The 20,356-nt window shown below is 41.0% G+C and overlaps 1 protein-coding gene across 2 annotated transcripts in view; it reads left to right on the forward strand.

The window, feature by feature from the left end:
* The window catches only part of rasal2 (RAS protein activator like 2), an 85,477-nt gene extending 65,357 nt beyond the window's left edge, over positions 1–20,120 (forward strand). The window contains exons 6-18 of one of the 2 annotated variants that reach the window (XM_059344601.1): positions 1,894–2,047; positions 2,558–2,656; positions 4,617–5,171; positions 5,458–5,602; positions 6,911–7,055; positions 8,169–8,408; positions 9,229–9,430; positions 13,316–13,488; positions 14,142–15,081; positions 15,533–15,727; positions 15,941–16,143; positions 16,964–17,051; positions 19,474–20,120. In XM_059344601.1, coding sequence (XP_059200584.1) covers positions 1,894–2,047; positions 2,558–2,656; positions 4,617–5,171; positions 5,458–5,602; positions 6,911–7,055; positions 8,169–8,408; positions 9,229–9,430; positions 13,316–13,488; positions 14,142–15,081; positions 15,533–15,727; positions 15,941–16,143; positions 16,964–17,051; positions 19,474–19,632 — 3,298 coding nt within the window. In that variant the 3' untranslated portion in view covers positions 19,633–20,120. Of the gene's footprint in view, positions 1–1,893; positions 2,048–2,557; positions 2,657–4,616; positions 5,172–5,457; positions 5,603–6,910; positions 7,056–8,168; positions 8,409–9,228; positions 9,431–13,294; positions 13,489–14,141; positions 15,082–15,532; positions 15,728–15,940; positions 16,144–16,963; positions 17,052–19,473 lie in introns of both variants that reach the window. The other variant, XM_059344600.1, reaches the window with a different exon arrangement.
* Positions 20,121–20,356: the final 236 nt, after the last annotated feature.

Below are 20,356 nucleotides of genomic sequence, written 5' to 3' on the forward strand. Positions count from 1 at the left end.
ACTCAGTTACTGGATCTCATCTGATGATCTCAACACACTAATCTGGGTTTACATAACTCATCTGACACAGCAGCAAGATTACACACACACACACACACACACACACACGCACAACCACACAGTGATCTCCTGAAATGTCATTCAGTGTTTCTAACAATCACATGATCTGTCTCTGTTTAAAAGTACAATTTCTGCAGATATTATTGAAGTAAAAGTACAGAAAATTAAATCCAATAAAGCTGCAGACATGTCCACGTTATACTGATAACAGTCAGTAAAATGTGCTGTTGTGTCCTCTTGTGTGTGAATCTTTGTGCATCCTGGGGTCCATAAACAGTCTGTGAGCTGCATAAATGGGGTCTGACTGGAAAGCTGAGACTCTTGTGGATTCAATGAGCCTAATCTCACAAGGTTCACCCTCACATATTTGATATCCTTATGGGAGGGATAGCATTTATGATTTACCCCTTTTCAAATTTTTGATGTCCCGTTGCGTGAGGCATCCTATAACTGTTAGAGATAAAAATCCCCACATTATTGGTGCCCAGTGTGAGGCAGCATATATTTGTAATAAGGCATCCTAAAATCCCTTCACTGGTTAATAACTGACCTGCAGATATCCGAATGAAAATAAGTTCTATGTTTCCCCACGAGTCTCTTTTCAGACATGCTGTAACCTGCTGTAAAATGTGTTATTGTGTCCCCTTGTGTGTGAATCTTTATGCATCCTGGGGTCCCTAAACAGTCTGTGAGCTGCATAAATGGGGTCTGAGTGTAAAGCTGAGACTCTTGTGGATTCAATGAGCCCAATGTTCTTCATGTGTGATGATGTTAGTGAGTGAAACTTGACCTCAGTGTAAAAAATGAGCTGCTGTGACCTCTAGGATAATCACAGCCTCATGAAACTTTACAACCACAAACTAGAGACCTGGAGCATTCAGAGGATGGATGGCTGAGACTCTAGATTCACAATAAGCAGCAACACAACACAAGAGCTGACATACAATCACACAAAATACACAGATCTACTAAATGTCAAAAGTTTCTGGAACCAGATCACAGCAGGATTTTTCTCTCTTGGAGTCTGAAGGGATTCTGGAGGAGTTTAAGGAGTTACTCCAGAATTAATTCTTGAAGTAAAATATTTAGCACCAATGTGTTATAAATGGGATGATCGACCCAAAAATTGTTGCAACAAGTTCTGAGTCATAGATAAACATGAAATAGATTAATAGAAAAACAGATTTTTATGGCAGGTTTCTGACTGTAACATGTTGACTCTCAGTGCTGAGCTGCAACTTCTTCCAGATGATGAACTCCTCCTCTCCCTGTTTAGAGAAAACATGCAGTTCTTGTTTGTTTGTTTACACGAGCAGTGACACAAACCAGCTGCCTGTTTCCTTCTGCTGACAGTTTTAGATGGAGGATATCCAGAGTTTTTTATCAGTCTCTGCAGTGGTTGCTGTGACCTCCTCTCCCCTGAGGCTGCTCTGTAGTTAGACACCTGCCTGGCCCCTCGCTGCTCCTCGCTGCTCCTGCTGCGTCACGCTCTGCTGCCTGGCGCCGCTCTCTCCGAGAGAGGCTGCTGCTGTGGAGACGCTCCCGGAGGCCCCGTGTGATTGGCCGTCCCAGGACCTGTTTACAGCTCCATAAAGGGGCTCACAGGCAGGGAGCAGAGCACCGCTGTCTGCAGGAGGAGAGGAGGAGTAGAGGAGGAGGAGGAGCAGGAGGATGCTCTGGGGGACTCCCCTCAGCTGGCTCTGGGCTTGTTTTTCGTAGGTTTGATGTCGCCTGTGGGGATAAACAAGAAGTTTGATGAGTCGCTGTCGCTGATTCTTTAACCTAAAGATCGTCTTTCTCTCCTGTCTAACTGCTCCTCCTCCTGTCTTGCAGGTCTCGTGGTCTCCCCAAGCTGAAGGAGTCGAGCTCCCATGAGTCCCTGCTGAGCCCGGGCAGCGCGGTGGAGGCTCTGGACCTCAGCATGGAGGAGGACGTGCTCATCAAGCCGCTGCACAGCAGCATCCTGGGACAGGAGTTCTGCTTCGAGGTCAGCACAGATTATATTTATTACTATTGATATGTACAGAGAGGCAGTCATCGGCCTCATTATATATAAATATAAAAATATCATGCAAAGAATGGACGACATTAAATACTGCAGAAGTCATAATAAATGAAAGTGATTTAACTGTAATGTAGTACATGTTTATATGTAATGAGAAGAAATATATATGTATATGTACACCTGGAAACAGTCAGTAAAAGCAGGTTAAGTCACAATTATCTGGTGAAATAATTAGAGAAGGTTTATTGTTAATAATAATGATAAGAATAATAATGATAATGATAGGTCAGTAAGTAAAGTCAAAATAGTCTTCAAGAAAAGATTTCTTAATAATAATAATAATAATAATGATAATGGTAATGATGATGATAATAATAATAATATAACAATAATAATAATAATAATGATCATAATTCTAATAATGATAATAATAATAATTATAATAATGATCATAATATTAATAACGATAATAATAATAACCTCTTCCGTCAGGTGACGTTCTCCGGCGGCAGCAAGTGTTTCAGCTGCACGTCAGCGTCAGAGAGAGACAAATGGATGGAGAACCTGAGGAGAACCATCCAGCCCAACAAGGTACACACACACACACACACACACACAGACACACAACACACACACACACACACACACACATATAACTATATAGATTTATATGTTTTCTGTGAGGTTTTAAGATCAGCTGCATGTGTATTTTATATTTAATTACATTTTTCTATGGCTTCTCTTTGAAATATGAGATGAATAACTGAAAAAGGTGAAACACAGCGACGTCTTTATTTACAGTCTGAGGGTTTAACTCTCAGATCTGCTGCTTTATAAGGATCATTGAGCGACTAGAACTGCTTAGAAGCCTTTAAGAACACTTCCAGTCCATGTAGAGCATTAATCTACATGTTATCTGAATTTACTACAGCACAGAAAAAAATCTGAAAAAAAAACAATCGCTAAAATTAAAAGATTTGTGGTAAAATGAAACCTTATACCAACTCCTGTCTCTCTCTAAATGTTCAAACAAACTACAGAGAATAAATCTGTTTGTTCTGTGTTCTGCTCTGTTTGACCTGCAGACACTCAGTGTATTTTTAGCTTCATAAAGCTCCAGAATCAGCCGGATATAGATATTTCTGCAGATATTAGAATCTTCTGTCACTCTGATGGCTGACACGAGTTACTGTTCTCCTTAAACAACATCAGCAAACACATCAGCGCTGGTAATGATCCTTATATGGTGTTGGGGGCGGGGTTATGATCAGAGTCAACAATCCTGAACTCAGAAAAGGAGAAAAACTACAAAATTCAGTCATGTGCATGTAAGAGGGTTGTGGGTTGTGAATACAAATTTCCTCCAGCAGGGGGCACCAAAAGATGTAAGGGCTGTCTGCTAATTAAGATCAATTTTACTTTCAGAAATTGACTAAATTTCTATTAACTTCACACTTTCAATGGATTGAAGTTTGTCAGGGCACCACCTCTTTACTTAGAAAGAGCAAAGATAGCAAGATCACAGTAAATCAGTCTCATGAAGTTACCAAATTATCAATTTGGAACATTGATTCATAATTAACTTAACTATAATCAAATTACCATATTAGATTCTCTGACATGGGCACACAAAACAAGCTATAAAAATATTATAAAACATAATTAAATTTTTTTTTCTGTTCTCATCATGCATTAAAAAAATAATGAATTCCTAACATTTTTAACTCTTAAATTACCATGGTTTTACCATGAATGACTCCATTTATGGTCCAAAAAACACGAAACTGTGCAAAATTTTGCATTGAAGTGAATGAGACGGCCGAAAAAAAAATGAGCGAAAAAGAACAATAATTGGAGATTTTCAAATGTCCACTTCTCCGGCATAATTTCACCTAGAGACTCCATTTAAACTTTAAACAGTAGACACAAGTCTTGTGTATTGGTGTATTAATCCCATTTCGATGGATGGATATAGTTTTTTTTATCAATCCCTGTTCAATGACCATGATCATTTTTGGAGAAATTCTGAGATTATAATGGGTGTGTATTGCATGGAATGTTCGTGTCGGAGTGTGTGACATCATCGCCAGAGTGTAGAGGGAGAGAAAAAATTGTCAAAAAATAAATTTGAAAACTGTGCTCCAGGCCGCAAATTCCACTCTACAGAAGTAATTTATACATAGAAACGTAGGAAAATTTGTTTTCTCACTCACAATCCTCTGGTAAAGCTGTCAGAGTTATAGTTTGGGCGTAGGACGCACAGATGCGCCACCAACACGTACCAACAGCCCCATTGACTATGCACATTCATATTTGCACAAAAAAACAAGCTATGAAAATGTTTTAAAACATTATTTTAAAAAAAAATGTTTTCAGTTTTTTTAACCAGCTTCTGTTCTTATCATACATTAAAAAAATGAATTTCTAACATTTTTAACCCTTAAAATATTTTTACATGTTGTCAGCTTTTATTTTGTAGCTTGTATTACTAATCTCTGATTCTAAAATGCAGGAAGCAGCATCATGTCTTTCGTCTGTGTTTGTGTTTCAGGACAACTGTCGGCGGGCGGAGAACCTGCTGCGTCTTTGGATCATCGAGGCCAAAGACCTGCCGCCCAAGAAGAAGTACTTCTGCGAGCTGTGTCTGGACGACGTGCTGTACGCCCGAACCACCAGCAAGACTCGCCACGACAGCCTGTTCTGGGGCGAGTACTTCGACTTCTCGGGGCTCCCTGCCGTACACAGCGTCACCGTGCACATATACCGAGACCTGGACAAGAAGAAGAAGAAGGACAAGAACAACTACGTGGGGCTGGTGAACATCCCTGTGGCCGGCGTGACCGGCCGGCAGTTCGTGGAGAAGTGGTACCCTGTCAGCACACCCACCCCCAGCAAGGCCAAGGGGGGTGGGCCCTCCATCCGCATCAAGTCCCGCTTCCAGACCATCTCCATCCTGCCCATGGAGCAGTACAAGGAGTTTGCCGAGTTCGTCACCAACAACTACAGCATGCTGTGCTCCGTGCTGGAGCCCGTCATCAGCGTCAAGAACAAGGAGGAGATGGCCTGCGCCCTAGTGCACATCCTGCAGAGCACCGGCAGGGCCAAGGTAGGACACACTTAGCTTAGTTTAGTTTATGCAGAGCAGAGAGGAGAGGACAGGAGAGGCTGTTTACGCAGAGCAGAGAGGAGAGGACAGGAGAGGCTGTTTACACAGAGCAGAGAGGAGAGGACAGAAGAGGCTGTTTACACAGAGCAGAGAGGAGAGGACAGAAGAGGCTGTTTACAAAGAGCAGAGAGGAGAGGACAGGAGAGGATGTAAACAATACTTCAATATGTACAATATGTGGAGCACACACACACACACACACCCTGAAGGCTCCTCTCTGGTTCAGGACTTCCTCACTGATCTGGTGATGTCAGAGGTGGACCGATGCGCCGACCATGACGTCCTGATCTTCAGGGAGAACACGCTCGCCACCAAGGCCATCGAGGAGTATCTGAAGCTGGTGGGACAGAAATACCTGCACGACGCGCTAGGTGAGTCTCACACACACTCACACTCCTGTACACACACACTGTTTATAATAAAAGTAAAGTTAGCGAGGTTAATAAATTAATATAAACAGGAAAGGAGGAATTCAAGTCGGATTCTGTAGAAAATTTATGAAGAAATAAATAATTCTAATCTTTAATTTCACAGAATGATGAGAACCTGCAGGCAGCTGCATCACAACCAGCCCAAATTAGATTAAAAATCTTCATAAAGAATTTTTTAAAGCTTGTTTTTCCTCTTGAAGTTAAAATTAGACGACGTCTTTACTTTGCTGCTTCATCATCATCTTCATCTTAGTCCTCTGACTGATTCTGCTCCGTCTGCAGATCAAACAGTTCAGAGACGCTACAACAGAAACACCAGGAATAGTTGAAGTGACAGAACGAGACCGAGTCACATCAGACTCATCACTTTATTACCAGTCACAGTTCACTAACACTAATATTTCTCCTCATTCATGTATTTATAGACTCACAACTGGAAATAGAAGCAGCAGGTTTCTCCTCCCTGACACTGATTTATATCTGCTGCGTTTGTTTTCGTTCTGCTGCGTCACAGTTAACGAGCTGTCAGACTGAAGCCAGTTTATTATTAGAGAATTATTTATTCATCATCAAACAGCTCAAACTGTATATAAACGCAAAATGTATATAAAAATACATTCAATCCAAAATACAAAAGTTTGAAAATTGACGTAAAAGAAACTGCACAAAAATATGATAAATATAAATAACAAAAACAAGAAATACAAGAAATATTAAATACAAAACAAATACAAAATACATTAAATATATAAACATATTAACACAACAAAACATATAAATATTTATCCATATAGATAGAATTAAATTATAGAGAAATATAAAAAATCTAAAATGCAAATACTAAATAAAATAAATATATAGTAATATATATGAAAAATTATATTAAATAAAAACAAACAAAAAACATAAATATTGAAAACAATTACACATTAAATGTAAAAATGCAAACCATACAATAAATATAAAATTCAAATACAATCAATATAAAATATATACAATATATAAAAAACAAATAATACAAATATGAAATAAAAAACAAATAATACAAATACCAAATACAACATTATGTATTTAATATCACATCTATTAAATATACATATATACACAATAGTATACAATACATTATTTTTTTATATTTTTTTTATCCATGTCATGTATATTTTCATGTTATACAGCGTGAGAACATCTCAGAGCACATTGACAGACTGTTCTCTGTGTGTGTGTGTGTGTGTGTGTGTGTGTGTGTAGGAGAGTTCATCAGGGCTCTGTATGAGTCTGATGAGGTGTGTGAGGTGGATCCTGTTCGATGCTCCTCCAGTGAACTCTCTGAACATCAGAGCAACCTGAAGATGTGTTGCGAGCTCGCCTTCTGCAAGATCATTAACTCCTACTGGTACGTCCACACAGTCCACACGGTCCTCACAGTCCTCACAGTCCACACGGTCTGATTTGGATAAATATATTCAATTTAAACATAAAACCAAAGCAGATAGTCTGATCCAGAGTAGCCTCGTATTTCTTCATTGTGTTGAATAGTGAAGACAAGAATAATATAAATTATAATTTTTTTTTTGTTGTTGTTTTTTTCCCATTTTTTTTATTGCATTTTTTCCGTGATGAACATATGGCATTATACACAAGGTGGTGGATCAGTCTTACATTACACGAATGTCGTTCAAGTGCACATCAGACCTTTTAATAGAGTGGAGGAAAGACCTGGTCCGATATAGTCCAAAAATGGACGCCACACTCTGTAGAACTGATCTACGCTGTATGACGTTTTTAGGAGTTCATTTTTAGTTATAACTCAATTTCAAATAAAAATGTAGTTACTGCGGTTAGACACTGTAGAGCAGTGTAGTCGTCTGTAGTTAATAACACTTTGATAATCTCACTAATATAAACTTAATTTGTTTTACATCCCTGTGTATTTGTTTCTGTTGTAAAATGAAGCTTAAATGTGAAATTATCAGTAAAGCCTGTGCAGCCCCCTGCTGGCAGGAAGAAGAACAGCAGGATGCAGTCACAATAATGTTGTATATATTATAAGTTTTATATATTTGTGTTCAGCAGATTCTTTGACTGAACATTAACTGAGAATGATTGTCTCGCTGCATTAATCTGTCTTCATCTAGATAAACACAAATTATTAAATATCTGAGTGGTAACGTAAAACCAAAATTAATGTTAATTTTACAAATTTATGACGGACAAAAATCACAAATTTACAAGAAAAAAAGCACAAATTTAAGAGGAAAAAATGACAAATTTATGACAGAAACCCCCCCACAAATTTACAAGAAAAAAACCACACATTTAAGAGAAAAAAGTCACAAATGTACCAAAAAATTCCACACATATGAGAGGAAAAAAATCACAAATTTATGACGGAAAAAAATATCAGTTATTCGTTATATTTTCACTGCTGGGTTCAGTTTGTAACAGGAATTTAACAGATATGTAAAGTGTTTCCATGGTGACCCTGTGTCTCCTGTCCTGTCCTCAGCGTGTTTCCTCGTGAGCTGAAGGAGGTGTTTGCATCGTGGAAGCAGCAGTGCGTGTCTCGCGGCCACCAGCAGGACATCAGCAAGCGTCTGATCAGCGCCTCTCTCTTCCTGCGCTTCCTGTGTCCCGCCATCATGTCGCCATCGCTCTTCAGCCTGATGCAGGAGTACCCCGATGACCGCACCTCACGCACGCTCACGCTCATCGCCAAGGTCATCCAGAACCTCGCCAACTTTACCAAGTGAGTCACTCAATACCAAAGAATATGATGGTTTTCTTTCCATTTATTGTAGAAAGAACCTGTAAAAACTTTCAGACGGTCCTTGAACAGATCAAATCTATAAAATATATAAAATCTATATGAATCTAAAGTCCTGCTAGAAGTGGAAACAACTCAAACATGTATTTGTGCAGAATAACACAGTTAGAATGACAGAAATCAGAAAAAGTTAGATTTCTCTGATAAATTATAATTTTTTTAACTGTAATAAAACATAATTTATAAATAAACACTTTTCCAAGTGTCTTGAATGTAGTAAAACCAGTTTTCTCCTCTCTGCTCTGTGTAAACAGCCTCTCCTGTCCTCTCCTCTCTGCTCTGTGTAAACAGATTTTCAGGTAATATTTGTCTCGTGACCGTTGGTCTCAGCAGAATCAATCATGTCTTCGCAGTGTCTCTGAGAAGCAGAATTTAATGTTTTTAACAGGATCTGGTTAGTGCAGACGCTTTATTTTAAATGACACATGTAGAATAAAGAGATTCTGACACAAATATCAACATTTAACACAAGTTTTGGTCACTTTTTAAAACTGATGATGCGTTCAAGGACTGTGGGAAAGTTGAAACTCAGAGAATAATGTCTGTTTTTACAGTTTCTGTCTGTGATGATCGGTGTTGGTGTTCTGTTAAAGGATCGCTGGTTCAGAGTGTTATTATATTAATAGTGGTGAACACTTGAACACATCTGAACAGTGTTGTGTTCGTGTTCTGTTGGCGTTAAAGATGAGTGTAATAAAAATCCAACATGGTGGAAAGTGAAGCTGACTGAAGCGTTCTGCAGGTTCGGGAACAAAGAGGAGTACATGGCGTTCATGAACGACTTCCTGGAGCACGAGTGGGCGGGGATGATGCGTTTCCTGTCGGAGATCTCCAACCCCGAGACGCTGTCCAACACACCGGGCTTTGAGGGATACATCGACCTCGGCCGCGAGCTGTCCGTGCTGCACGCCCTGCTGTGGGAGGTCGTCTCCCAGCTCGACAAGGTCAGTGAGTGTGTGTGTGTGTGTGTGTGTGTGTGTGTGTGTGTGTGTGTGTGTGTGTGTGTGTGTGTGTGTGTGTGTGTGTGTGTGTGTGTGTGTGTGTGTGTGTGTGTGTGTGTGTGTGTGTGCGTGCGTGTGTGCGTGTGTGCGTGTGTGTGTGTGCGTGTGTGTGTGTGTGCGTGTGTGTGTGTGTTTCTATGTCTGTGTGTGGTGCGTGAGTGCATGTGCGTGCAGTGAGGACTTACACAATAATATGAAATAATACAAACATATAGTTTAGGGCAATAATAATAATAATGAGTTAATGCATTCTAATGGCCCTGATGATAACTGTCTCTCCTGGAGGTTTGAAGGTTTAACAGATCAGTCATCGGTGCAGAAATAAAGTAAAGAGTCTTTTGAAAGGCAGGTTCAGCTTCCAGGTGTTCTCTCTGTTAGACCAGGGGCCCGTTGCACAAAACTAGGATAAGGGATTAAGCCAGGATATGTTGGTTATCCTGGCTCAACTCATCAGTGATCCGGTTGCACAAAAGCAGGTTAGGGGGCAGTAGGATATGTTATGGTATAAGTTACCATGGAGATTTATTCTGTGGAGCTAGCCTGCTCCAGACCAGGCTATGTTCCAGGATCTATTTCATCTCATCCCTTATCTCAGTCAGCACTCACCACAAATGGAAACCAATAGTTATTCCACTGCCCTTTACACATTGTTCTTCCTCAGTGTGGCCCTAATACTACGTCGTATAAAATACACATTATATATATATATCTACAAGATAGAAAGCACAGAATCAAAGCATATTATACAACACAAGGTAAATACACATTCAAAGGTCTGAATATAATACATCCTGCATGTCTGCACACTGAAATAAATGCAGGACAAATCCATACACATGGAATGAACAGACGAATGATGCAGTAGCCTCTCTGCTAGCTTGTGTACACACAGTATACAGCGCAATCATCATAAGAGGCCAAATCAATTTAAATTAAAAAAACACACAAATTTCTCTGCCACTGCAGGACATATTTAACTTAAATTTAAAGCATGCATATTAACTAAAATAATTTAACACATATTGGTCCCACACCATCCGACCACTGTCGTCATCTGGGAAGATTGCAGTATTGTCCCAGTCCATGGCTGGGGGCCCTCTGGGGACCCTCTCCTTCTTCAGGCATGCCACATTGTGGAGGACAGTGAAGACACTGAAAACGTGCCTTCAGGAGGCCAAAGGTCATCTCAACTCTGGGCCTGGGCTTGGTCCTGGCATGAGCATGGCTGTAGGCCTGCTGTGCGTCCTGGGGGTCTGTGAATGGTGTCAGGAGAAAAGGCTGGCAGACAGACCCCCTGTCTCCCAGCAACACACCAGAGAATTCACCTGTCAACACTAAATCTCATCATTACAACCTCAGACAGAGTGACATTCTTGACACAGCCATGATGTAAAAAGTGGTTATTAATGGTTGTGTGGCTCACCTTGTGATAGGCGCTGACAGATTTCAGAAGTCCCAAAGACTCTGGAGTCATGGACTGAGGCCATTCTGCCACAACATTGTTGATCAGACAGTCAGCATTGCAGACCATCTGAAATCATAAGATGAGGACTATTAAACCAACCAATGCACATCACAAGCAATATACAGTGTTCATCAATTGACAATATCAAAAAGTTATGTTCACCTGAACATTAATGCTGTGAAAGGATTTCCTATTCACAAAATCCACCTCATGGGCCCCTGGGAGGGATTTTATGCTGAGGTGTGTGCAGTCCAGTGCACCAGTGACATTGGGGAAACCTGTAACACAAAGTAATGAGTATCCTACTATGACTGGTAACAGTTGTCCTGTCATTTGTAGATTTTCTCACCTGCAATCCTATAGAACTCCTCTTTGATGTCACAGAGTCTTCTGTGGCCAGGGAAGGAGATGACGACACATACACACTAACTATAAGAACAGAGAAACTTTATTTATCCCAAACGGAAATCCAATGAAGTCAGTGAGCAAGCAACCATGGTCCTTTGAAAGGCGCTATATAAATTAAAGTTATTACTATTATTTATCAAAGAATAATACAGTCTGGTGGAGTTACATTTATACATTTTCACTCATATCTGCAGGTTTTTTCAATTAAAAATTCAACTGATTCATAATCAGAGTACAACTGCGTTTTTGGAGATGTGAATTAACTATCTGGATTGTAATTGTGATGTTTCAGCGGAGCGGTGAGTGTGTAGTTGTGCACTACTTACGCATTCAGGCGGTCACATTTTAATTATGTGTTTCATCTCCTCGTACGCGTCCATCTGGATTTCTCTGTCCGATGGGGAAAAGTAAGCCAATCTACTCGCCATGGTGAATCTGTGATTGGTGGCGGGGTCTATTTGAGGGAGCCGCGAGCGCGCACTTATTGGTTTCACATGGCTTGATGAATCCGTGTCTGCTCATTGGTGGTGTCAACAACAATCGATTCGGTGATGCTTCGCAATGCGGAGCATGCACGATTCAGCATCGATGCGGCAAAGTGCCATAATCAATTATGTTTATTTTCTGGCCTCCAGTGGAAAGTTGTGGGGGCAATTGCTCTGTCGCTAGTTTGGTGTTTAACACAGTTTTAAACTACAACTCCCAACTACAACTCCAGTTTAGAACTGTGTTAAACTCCAAACTAGTGACAGAGCAATTGCCCCGTGAAGTTTCAATTACTTCCAGCGGCATCATAACAAAAACAATCAAGATGAGGGCGTCCCGGTGGCTCACACGGTCCCTTTGCCGCATGTCTTCCCCTCTATCACCCCCTTTCTATCTCTCACTATCAATAAAGCAACAAAATGCCAAAAAAAAATAATCTTTAAAAAAAAAACGAAAAAAAAAAAAACAATCAAGATGGCTGAGGGGGAGGGAGATGAAGCACGAAAAATGTCCCTTGTTGTGTGCAGTAGAATTGTGATGCATCGTAGAATCGAATTGAATTGAATCGTTACCTGGTGAATCGTAATCGAATTGTGAGGGAAGTGCCACACCCCTACTGCTCATCCTGGATTGGTCTTTGTGCAACCAATTAAGCCTGGACGGTCTTGCTTTGGATTCATTGAGCCCAGCTCAGTCACTTATCCTGGATGTCTTAATCCTACTTTTGTGCAACGGGCCCCTGGTATCTCAGCTGCTGCTGCCGGATCACAACTCATCACAGTGTTTCCCCCAAACATATTATATTATATATTTTATTTTATTGCATTGCATTGCATTTATTTTATTTTATTTTATTTTATTTTATGAGGTGTTTGAGCAGCCAGCTGTCAGGAGGAAGCTCTCCCCCTGCTGGACACGTCTAGTTCTTGTTCAGTTGTTGTGTTAAGCGTTATCATTAACAGAAACATGAACACCAAGATTCAAGTGTTCGAGAGACGACAGTCAGTTATCCATCAATTATGGATCAGTTATCAGTTATTGATCAGTGTGTGTTTGTGTGTGTGTATAAATATTTGATGATGTAACATGAATAAACATCAGCATCACTTCAGTTCATTTAACCACATTAACGCTGCCTGGCTGAACTTCACAGCATGGCCTGACCCCCCCCCCCCCCCCCCCCCCCACTCCTCCTCATGCTCCCTGTCTCCATGGCGACGCCCCCCCCCCCAGCATGATGTCTCTGCTGTGGTTCTGTTCAGTAGAAGCATGTTAGTTTGAAGTTTTGTTTCCATTAAGTTTCCCTCATGTTTTTCTCCTCCTCCTCTTCACTTCCTGTTGGCCGACTCCTTCTGTCGCTGCACCTCCTCCACCACCACCGCATCCTGGTGCTCCATCCACACACACATACATACACACATACACACACACACATTCGGCGACTCCAGGGTGAAAATTCCTTCCTGCAGGCCACCGTGGCAAAGCTGGGCCCGCTGCCGAGGATTCTGGGAGACATCTCTCGCTGCCTGGCGGCGCCGACGCCAACGGCAGTCCAGCAGCAGCTCAGACGCTTCCAGGAGCACAACCTGAGCGGCAGCCTGTCGTCAGGGTTACAGCGCATCTTCGAGGACCCCGCCGACAGGTAACCGACCAATCAGCTGCCAGTCTGATGACCACACACAGACTCAGAACACTCTGGATACTTTACTTGTTTCCATTTATGTTACTTTTTACTCCACGACATCTTCAGACCATCATCAGAGTTTTGAATATATATATGTATATTTTTCCGTCTTTTTTGTCTTTTTTAAAATAATAAGGTCTCTCCTTCAGAACATTTTGACAGTTTTATCTTTTCGAGGCAGTTTCCTGTTTCTCTAAACTTTAACCACTTAGTTCCACTTATAATAATAATGGCATCAAAATATCTTGAAAATGTCAAAATATTTCCATAAATGTAAAGTGGTGTGATCTGTCCTAAATGATAACGTGTCGTGTCGTCCTGCAGCCAAAGTGATGTGCACAGCCTTCAGTATTATTATATTGTATTATATTATATTACATTATGTTTAATAATATTATACTTTCTTATATTACATTACGTCTTATTTTGTTGTATTTTATTATATTACATTACTTTATATATTATATTACATTCTATTATATTTGATTCTATTATATATAATAAATATAATAATATAATATAATATATAATCTTGAAAAAGTCAAAATATTTCCATAAATGTAAAGTGGTGTGATCTGTCCTGAGTGATAACGTGTCGTGTCGTCCTGCAGCCGTAGTGACGTTCGCAGCCTTCAGTCTCCGCTGGGCGGCGACCTGTCTGAGGGTTTTGTTCGGGGTCAGCGCCCCCTGCTGGCCCCGCAGCTCCCCTGCAGCCCCGCCAGCCTGTCGGACCCGGAGGATCGAGACCCGCTGCCCAACGGACGCAGCATCTCCCTGGTGGACCTGCAGGACCAGAGCCTACATGCCGCGCCGCCGCCTCACCACGAGGCCCCGCCCCGCCTCAGCAGGGTGGGCTCCCAGGCCTCCATCGGACACACCCCGCCCCCGCTCGGCTACCCACACTCCAACCCGCTGACCCCCCAGCCGGCACCGCACCCGACCAAAGCCTCGCCGCGGGACGTGACGCCGCAGAGCGCGCCGCAGGTGAGGCGGCCGCTGCATGCAGCGCTCAGCCAGCAGCGCAGCCTGCAGCCGCTGTCCTTCCAGAACCCCGTGTACCACCTGAGTAACCCCGCCCACAGCCTCGCCGCACGCTCCGCCCACTCGCTGCGGCAGGACTCCAGCTCCGAGAACCTGAGCACGGAGAGCTCCCACAACAGCCACAGCAACTCCGACGACTTCGGCAGCCAGGTAGGGGTCAAAGGTCGCGTAGCGTCCAACAGCAGCCTGGATGAGTCGGGCAGCAGGCGGAGCATCCAGAGTGAGGAGTGTTCCACGCCGCGTCGCCACCCCCCTGACCTCCCGCCCGGCGCTGCAACAGCAGTCGCCATCCCCCGCCAGAGCACGACGGCGGGCACCGCCCACATCGTGAAGGTGGAGCAGCAGAGCCGAGGGGGCGGGGCAAGGACGCCGCGCTCCCTCCCCCACAGTGCCTCGCTCCGCAGCAGCAGCAGTGCCAACACCGAGCCACCCGCCGCCTCCGCGCATGCCGCCCGCCAGCAGGAGAACATGGCTCCGCCCCCGAGGACCGCCACCAAGCCGCCGCAGCAGGTAACACCACGACAGGAAGTGACGCGTTCACTGTTTGATTCATAGAATAAAAGTTTTTACTTTACCTGCAGGTTCTTCATGTTCCAGATGTCCTGTTGTTTTCATTCTGATCACATTTTCAGAGAATATTTTGAACTTTGACTCATCCAAACTTTCCCCATTTAGTTCCCAAAATGTTTATAATAATAACCATGGTATCAAAATATTCTAAAACTGTCGCTACAATGTCGTCAAAAAGTTTCCAAAATGTGGACATTATGCTCCAGAGAGTCAGAACATCCAGAAAAACTCAAACTGTTACTTGACGACATTTTGGGAACTTTTTTGTTGACTGTTTTTCTGAAGATTTTGGCAGCACCTTAGGAAGATTTTTGGGAACATTTTCATTTGTGACAGCGTTTAATGAGTCGGTTGTAGAACAGGCTGGTAGTAACGTCTCTCTGGTGGTCAGGTGGTGTCCCCGGTGGAGGCGGTGGCCATGTCTCCGGTGGAGAGGACGGCAGCCTGGGTGCTGAACAACGGCCAGTACGAGGAGGAGGAGGAGGGAGGAGGAGCAGGAGGAGTAGCAGGAGGAGTAGCAGGAGGAGTAGCAGTAGCAGGAGGAGCAGGAGAGAGGAGCAGAGAGGAGGGCAAGAACACTGAGAAGGTACAGACACACACCTGGACAGATGTTAGAAATGATCACAATAAGGCAGGAAGTTGTTGGTGTCACTGACCTCCTCCGCTCTCTCTCCTCCTTCTCCTCCCCCTCCTCCTCCTCCACGTCCTCCTCTCTGTCCCTCCTCCTCCTCTCTCCTCCTCCTCTCTCCTCCTCCTCTCTGTCCCTCCTCTCTCTCCTCCTCCTCCACGTCCCCCCCAGTATGAGCAGGAGATTTCCCGTCTGAAGGAGCGTCTGCGTGTGTCTGCTCGTCGTCTGGAGGAGTATGAGCGCCGTCTGCTGGCTCAGGAGCAGACGATGCAGAAGCTCCTGCAGGAGTACAAGCAGAGACTGGAGGAGAGCGAGGAGAGACTGAGAAGGCAGCAGGAGGAGAAGGACGGACAGATGAAGAGCATCATCTGCAGGTACACACACACACACACACACACACACTCATTGTTTATTGAATGATTTCAGGGACATTTTTACACTTTTTGTATATTTTGAAAACTGTGAACACTTGGAGGGCTGTTTATGTTATTGGGGGGGGGGGGGGGGTATAATTTCTGACTTTTGAGGGACTTTTTTCTAACCTTCTTTGCTATTTTAGGAACATTTTGCAGATATTTGGGCAAAAAATTGACATTTTAGGGAACTTCTGGATGCTGTTTTGGGAACAATTTTGGAACTAATTGTTGACATTTTAGACACATGAAAACACCTTTTCACCATTTTGACACTCCTGGAACCTTTTGTGATTTTTTTATTTATTTTGCAACACATTTGAAACACTTTTTTTCTAATGCTATTTTGGGAACTTTCTGCAGATATTTTGGGAACATTTTGAAAAACAAAAACAAATGACATTACATTTAAGGGAACTTAAGGATGACATCAGAGTGACAGTTTTTAACATCTCAAGGTTTTTTAATATTTATGGACACTTTGGGAACATTTGGATGCTATTTCAGGAACTTTTCGATGATATATTGCAACTGATTGTTGACATTTTAGGGACATTATGAATACATTTTGACACTTTTCGACTCTATTATGGGAACTTTTGCTGCTATTTGAGGGTGATTTTGGAAAACAAATGACTGTGAACATTTTACTTCTAGATGACATCTTGGGAACATTTTGAAGACATTTGAGTCTGTTTTAGGAACTTTGGTGCGATATTGTGGAAAGATGAGGTCGACCTTGATGGATCTTTGTTTCTAACATGTGAGATGTTGTTTCCAGGCTGATGGCGGTGGAGGAGGAGTTGAGGCGGGACCACGCCGAGATGCAGGCGGTGATCGAAGCCAAACAGAAGATCATCGACGCTCAGGTATGACATCACATGGCGCCGCCCCTCACAGCTTCCTGTTACTTCCAAAGTAAAGTTGGTGTGAAACATGAAAGGAGCAGCAGCTGTTAGTTCTTGTTCTCAACATGTCTTCACTGATTTCAGGTCAGTAACGGATGTGAAATAAACCAATCAGGCAAGTAGTGACTGAAGCCCCACCCCCTCCCTCCACCCGACACAACACGCTGTTTTTACAGACATGGCCGAGCAGCCAATCAGAGCGCAGCACCCATCGTCCGTTTGTTTTAACAAACCAGTTTATTAGGTACACCTCTGTATAAAGTTATGAGCTATATTTCTCTGAGCTTATTGTACAGAAAACAATAACTATTATAACAATTATATATTATTAAATAACAATTATTTTGAGAAAAATCAGCAAAAATCCAAAAAACTGTAACAACAGACATTATGGTAAGTTTGAGCTTTCCGACGGACCTTGAACGCATCATCAGTTCCTAAAGTTTCCGTTATAAAAACAGACCAAACAAAGCTGAAAATGTTGAAATTTGTGTCAGAATCTCTTCATGATGAAGATCTGCTGCTGATATTTTATTATCTGACAGGATATATATATATATATATATACATATATATATATATATATATATATATATATATATATATATATATATAAATGTATTAATATGTTGATGGGAGGGAGTGGAACCGGTCAGAATAACTTGATCCTCCCACGCGCTACGTCCTACCAGGGAAAAGGATCATGATGTAGCCAATGGGGTGAAAAATAAATGGGTTACAAAAATCATTTTAAAAAAAACGTTTTATATTTCATGAAATTCTAAATGGGATTAATATGTACACGAGGTGTTATTTGATGACGATATTTCTAGATCAACTCGTCTTGTATCTTTTTATATTTCATTAAAATTATTAATGAAGTTACAATCTATCTTTGATCATATTTTAGGGGGGAAAATTTGTTTTTTTTAAATATAATTAAAACAACACAAAAGTCCAGCTTTCATTAAAACTTTAAGGTAATATATATATATATATATATATATATATATATATATTTCTTTATTTTTAAAAAGGCCAAATTATATTGACCATGATTTCATGTGTAAAAGCAACAAAAGAGTGAAACCTCCAAGGGGGATGAATGCTTTTTACAGGCAGTGTATATATATTTTAAAATGTATTAATATATTTGGTAAATTTTAAGGGATTTTTTCAGAACTGTGATCCCAATTAATCTGCAAAAAAATGTATATTTAAACTCTTCTTATATTTCATGAAATTTTAAATGGGATTTAAATGTAAACGAGGTGTTTTTGATGATATTTCTAGTTAAACTTGTCGAAGCTCTGAGATGATTTTATTTCTGTTTTGGCTGCTCCTCTCCCCCCCCCCACCACCACCACTCCACCCGCCACTCTCTTTATAAATAAAAGGAGGAGGAGAAGAAGAAGGAGGTCCAGGAGCTTCAATCACATTTATTCTTTCAGTTTTTATTTGTTTTGTTGTTGTTGTTTTGCTGTTTGTTTGTTCGGCTGCTGCCCAAAATACCTTCACATCATCACCACTCTCACAGATTTATTGCATCATAATAACAACTTCTTAAAGGTTTAAATCAATAAATCCATTCTAGCTGTTTGAAATTCTTTTCAGTCATTAAATCATCAAAAATAAGTGGATTTAAATCAACATCCTTTATTTATATTTTATAGAGAAAATTAAAAGGCTTGTTTATTTTTATCATCTTCATTTAATAACCAACATTTGCAGCTCCATTTTTTAACAAAATGTGATTTTAATTACCTCTTAACTTGAAAAAAAATCAATAAGCGATGTTTAAAAGCCATAAAGATTCCTGATAGAAAGCAGAATATGACAAAATACCTTTAATTATCTCAAACACTGATGTATTTATTTTACCTTTAAAGAATTTATGAAATTACAATGAAAATTAAGTATTTTTGATCATATTTTTAAGGTGATAAATCATGTTTCAGTCTCAATTTATTTGTTAGATTTGTACTCTTTGTCTCTTTCAGTTTTGGATTTTGAAAGCCTCATAAGAAAATCTACCAATTTACACATTTATTACATCTTAAAAAAAATGTTTTAGATGTTTTGTGATTATAATTGAAACATCTTAATTTATTAATATGTTAACTTTCTGTTGATGAACTTTAAAGTCTTAGCTGCTAATCTAATGTCTCTTTATTATTTAATAATTATTGAGGAGAATTTGTGTAAAATCCATTTAAATACAAAACTGTCAATGAAGTCCATCCATCCAATGATTGTTTTCAGGGATAAATTAATTATTGAAATTTTGATGTGTTTTTAACCCGATACTTTGTCACAAAGCTTTTATTTTGTACCTGTCCGCCTGACTTCCTGTCCCGCCCCCTCTCCCTCTCTGTCCAATCAGGAGAGGCGGATCGGCTCTCTGGACACGGCGAACTCGCGGCTGATGGCGGCGCTGACGCAAGTGAAGGAGCGCTACAGTGTCCGCAACGGCCTGTCGCCTAGCAACCCTACCAAGCTGTCAATCACTGAGAACGGAGAGTTCAAGAACAGCAGCTGCTGATTGGCCGGCCGGGACAAAGGGGCGGGGCTAAGACTCTTAAAGCTACGGCGGCAAGAAAGAATCTATAAATACGAGTGTAAATACTGAAGGTTTGATCTGTTCAGTGTACAGAGAGAGAGAGAGTGTGTGTGTGTGTGTGTGTGAGTGTGTGTGTGTGTGTGTGTGTGTGTGTGTCACAGAAGCACAGTGAGGAAGAAACAAACCAAAAACTAAAACGCACTCAAGTTTTCTAACCGACTTTTTTATCGTTTTTATTTTAATCTTAATTTTTGTTTTTGTCGTCAGACTGAAGTCCATTTATTTTATTTTATTGTTTTATTTTTTAGAGTGGAGGTTTTTTTTTTTGTTTTTTTTACCTGCTGAGATGTTTTTGTGGGTTTTAATTTATTCCTCCACCTGTTGATCTACTGAAGAGACTGTGTAGGGTCAGGGTCAAAGGTCACACCTGTCTGCTGTCCCACGTTGAATAAAAGCTCCTGAAAGTCAAACGTGTTTTTATTTCACACAAGTTTTTCTCTTTGCTTTGAGATTTGTGAAGAAATATTTATTTAGAAATATTTTTTCGACAAATATGTAAAATAATCTACGGATTGATTGTTGGCTGCAGGACGAAGAGGTTTTATTCTTTATTCAGAATTAACTGAAGATTTTGAACTGAATTCATAGTTCAGTGATTCTGAATGGAAAATCAATAAACTGTATAAGAACACCATAGTACAAAAAA

This window comes from Centropristis striata, chromosome 11, assembly GCF_030273125.1.
Source record: "Centropristis striata isolate RG_2023a ecotype Rhode Island chromosome 11, C.striata_1.0, whole genome shotgun sequence".
NCBI lineage: Eukaryota > Metazoa > Chordata > Actinopteri > Perciformes > Serranidae > Centropristis > Centropristis striata.